This window comes from Sinocyclocheilus grahami, unplaced genomic scaffold (assembly GCF_001515645.1).
Source record: "Sinocyclocheilus grahami isolate Dianchi unplaced genomic scaffold, SAMN03320097.WGS_v1.1 scaffold1561.1, whole genome shotgun sequence".
Lineage (NCBI taxonomy): Eukaryota > Metazoa > Chordata > Actinopteri > Cypriniformes > Cyprinidae > Sinocyclocheilus > Sinocyclocheilus grahami.
Genome location: NW_015506740.1, coordinates 145,310 through 149,675, shown reverse-complemented (window position 1 = coordinate 149,675; position 4,366 = coordinate 145,310). Strand labels below are relative to the sequence as shown.

The following is a 4,366-nucleotide window of genomic DNA, read 5'->3' as shown; positions in this document are numbered from 1 at the left end:
AAACAAGACGGACGAGAACCGAACTGGATTCTGTAACCTTTCTCTACAATCTGCAGGACCCATTTTGAGATATTTGGTAGAAGTTTCCATGCTACCAGAAAATCTACTAAGGGAACCAGCCTCTCGGGGCTGGCCTCTGGTATTATTAGAGGAGCCAGTTCGGTGCCCTGAAGCGGATGACCGGCAGGGAATGACCGACCTGACTGCTTTAGCACCCTCTCTTGAGGGGGCGAGCTCTCCTGTGCCGTACCGTTGCCGGGCGGCAGCTGGGAATTTCACTCGTCGGAGCTCACTGAGCCCTTAAGCACCGAGGGTGGCAGGGGTATCAATAAGCCTCCGTGAGGGCACTGAGGAGGATTGGGCACCGTATACTGAGGTGTTATCCTTTCCTCCCCATGTGGGCTGCCCTCAGGGACCTGACAATGGTAGGACCATTTACCCGAGGTCCTCTTAGACAAAATAACGGTCCGCAGATCCGTTTTCGGTCTAGAAGACACGAACTGAGAGCATCGCCCCGACCCCCGATCTTTCTGTGGAGGGGTGCGGGTTGCAACACTCTGTTTTTGAGACTGGCGATATGAGGAGCTTGATGGCTTGGGCTGCTCCCGCTCTGCAGCCCCACCCCTGAGTAGGTCAGCCTGGTATGCTTGTAACAACACCATGGTGTGCAAACATGCGCCAGCCTGACCTACCGCCGTATAAGCTTTCCCAACCAGACTCGATGTAAGCCTAACGGGCCTGGTGGGAAGCTTCAGGGCCTTCAGGGACGATGCTGAGGATGGGGAGAGATAGCTCGCAAGCGCCTGCTCCACCACTGGCATCGCCCCATATCCCTTATCATTCAGCCCCATGATGATCTTTTGAGTAATTCGAGACTGTGGGGCTGTAATACGGGATGAGTACAGTTTCTCCCACAATCTTGACACCTCAGCATGGAGATCGGGGAAAACGGAAGGCCCCCGTCGTGAAGGCTGTGATCTGGATTCAGAAGTCTTGTTTCTAGGCTGACCAAACGATATTTTATTTTGGCGAATGCACGAAAAAAAAAAAACAATCACGAATCACACCTCATACGCGAGGGACTGTGGTGGCGAGTCCACAGTCTCCTCTGTCTCGACACTCATCACATCCACCTCCTCAGAGGAAGATAGATGAAGCGGATCTAGCGAGTGAGGACCGAGAAATTGACGAGCCCGTCTCGGATCCCTCCACTAAATCCACCCGCGATCCCCACGACAACAGTCTGTGCTGTGCCTCGGCAACAGCGGGACCGCTGCCAGCGGGATCATGAGCCTGGCTGCTCTCATCAAATACAGCCAGGCGAGAGCAGTGCATACGCAGCGAGAGTAACTCGCAGTGATAACAATCAGCTGCTCGAAAGCTGACCGTGCATGCTTCGCTCCTAAACAAACGACACACAAATCGTTAGACAGACACATACACAGAGCACTACTGAAGAGCAGAAGCTGGTTTGCGCTGTGCTGAATGCACTTTTATACTTTCTGGTGCTTGCGTCACCCCGCTCGTGACGTCTCGCTGCTCCGTTGGACTGTTTTGACACGAGCTTCAGAACGCGGTCACGCAAGGACGTTCCCAAAGCGACTCGACGCAGCTCGAGTTCCTGAAGGGGAAACAACCTTGATATTTGTTTTCTAGCAGTTTCCTCTGATTTCCTGCTAACTAATAAACAGTGTTGGGGAAAGTTACTTTTAAAAGTAATGCATTACAATATTGTGTTACTCCATAAAAAAGTTACTAATTACGTTACTTAGTTACTTTTTATGGAAAGTAATGCGTTGCGTTACTTTTCCGTTACTTTTTAAATCTGGACAGGGCTTGCTTGTTTTTTTTTTTAAATAAAAAAGTTATATTTTTGGCAAATATAAAAGCCTTTTCACACCAAAAGTGAAATGAATACGCCTCAGGCTGAAGGGAAAATAAATTTACGTCCGTACAGTAGAATGCAGAAGAAGAAATTTCAACAATTCAGCAATAAACAAAGACACACAAATGTTTGTCTAGAGTAATTTTTGCTTATTAGTACGGTTGAACTGGATCATCGAAGGTCAGAAGCAAAGACATTGGTTCATAGAATGGGATTAAATACATAAAGGATATTTGTGTTGTTTAACATTTGATTATTGCAGGTTTGCATCATAATCCGAGTTGCATTATTTTTATTCATTTTGAGGAATACTGAATCAGTTTTTTGTTTTTTTTATGTGAGTGAGATGAATTAATGCATATTCATATTTATTTTAGAACTACAGTAACATCTTCTGATTTATCTCAACATGGGGACAGGAGAGCCGTCAATCAATAAATTGAAAAAAAAAGTAACTTGCGTTACTTATTTGAAAAAGTAACTCAGATATCTATCTATCTATCTATCTATCTATCTATCTATCTATCTATCTATCTATCTATCTATCTATCTATCTATCTATCTGTCAGTCTGTCTATCTATCTGTCTGTCTGTCTGTCTGTCTGTCTGTCTCTGTCGTTAAATTGTTCTATTCTGTCCTTTTATTGTTCTATTTTTCGTTGTTTTTCTTTCTTTTTATCATTCTATATCTATATATATATTATTCTATCATTTTATTGTTGTCTATCATATTTTCTATCTATCTATCTATCTATCTATCTATTGATCTGTATATCCTTTCTTCATTCTATTTTTCATAGTTTTTCTTTATTTTTATCATTCTCTTTGTATCTATCTATCATTCTGTCATTCTATTGATCTGTCTATTCTTTTATCGTTCCATTTTTAACTGTTTTTCTTTTTATCATTCTATTTCTATCTATCGTTCTATCTATCATTCTATTTGTCGTTCTATGATTCTATTGTTCTGTCTATCACCGTATTGTTCTCTTTTTCTTTGTCATTCTTGCTTTTTATCATTCTATTTCTTTATTTCTATCTATCTATAGCTGAGGATCTTCTGTGGCCAGTCAATAACAAATGAATAACACGAGAGGAGTGAAATAGTCACACATGATGGGTGAGAGAGTCCATCAGATGGAGGGTACACATTACTGCTGCAGCTTTCATTCTGTCTCTAAATGATGACTGCAGTCAGGAGCTGTTTGCCAATCATGGAAAACTCTGACAAATGAGGGGGTTGTCTCCTTGATTGAACGAGAAGTGTGTTTCCACTGGCTTCTGCTGTTTTTCTGCCTGCCTCAGTCCCTGATTGTACAGACAGCATAACGAGGACGATTTGAGTCACTCATAAAAAAATGAATGGGAAAAAAACACAATACTCAACACAGAGGCTATATAGGAACAGAAAACCCACCTTCTAATTAAAACAAACTACTCGCCTGTGTTTTTTTTCCCCCTGTCACATGCATTGGCTTGATCAGCTTGAAAATCACACGACTAAAATTATGTGATATGATTTATCATTGTTGTCAGATTTGATTTACTTTTTTAATGTGTATGAGTGTTATAAAAAGATGCTAATCTTTCCTTTCTGTTCTGCTTGTGTATTTCCTGCAGTGATTGTGGTCCTCTACGTTGGGGTTCGGCGGCAGAAGAAGAAAGAGACTCTCATGACGTCCAAAGAGGACATCCGTGACAACGTCATCCATTACGACGATGAAGGTGGGGGCGAGGAGGATACGCACGCCTTCGACATGGGCACCCTCCGCAACCCCAAAGTCATCAAGGAAAATATGTTTCGCCGAGATGTTAAGCCAGAGTTGGGTTTGTGTGCACGGCGGCCAGTAGCCTCGCAAAACAGCGCAGACATCAGCAACTTCATCAGTCTGCGATTGCAAGAACATGATGGTGACACTTCCGCCCCGCCGTACGACTCGCTGGCCACGTATGCCTACGAGGGCGAGGGCTCGGTGGCCGAGAGTTTAAGCTCTATAGAGTCTGTAAAGGGTGAAACAGAGGAGGACTACGATTACCTCAACGAGTGGGGGCCTCGCTTCAAAACCCTCGCAGGGATATTCGAAGAACGATCAGAGAGCCAATCAGACGTAACATCCAGCACCACCACTGAAAACAAACACTGATGTTTTTTTCTTTTTTTTTACACTAAGTTTGAAACAAACATAGATGTGTATTTAACTTTGACATTTCCTTTTGTTTTACCAGATTTCATTATATTATTTTGTAGTTGTTCTTTTTCACCTTTTTCTTTTTGAGGTTTTTAGTTTGCCTTGATTTCATGCTCAAGAAGCGAGGATAAAGGAAGTCAGAATAAAATGCAGCCTTTGGATTATCTGTAAATGAATGTTGGAGGTTTTTGGTCATATATATTCAGCTTTCCTTTTCATAAAAAAAAAAGATCCACATGGAAGATGCAAAATGTTTCTGACATCCTTAAAAAGTGCCTCAATGGAGTCGGTT

General features: G+C 42.7%; 1 protein-coding gene across 1 annotated transcript in view; it reads left to right on the top strand.

Annotated features, from left to right (window-relative positions):
- The window catches only part of LOC107571188 (cadherin-12-like), a 63,963-nt gene extending 59,934 nt beyond the window's left edge, over nt 1-4,029 (top strand). The window contains exon 10 of the mRNA XM_016257480.1: nt 3,506-4,029. Within this exon, the coding sequence (XP_016112966.1) occupies nt 3,506-4,029 (524 nt within the window). The remainder of the gene's footprint in view (nt 1-3,505) is intronic.
- Nucleotides 4,030-4,366: the final 337 nt, after the last annotated feature.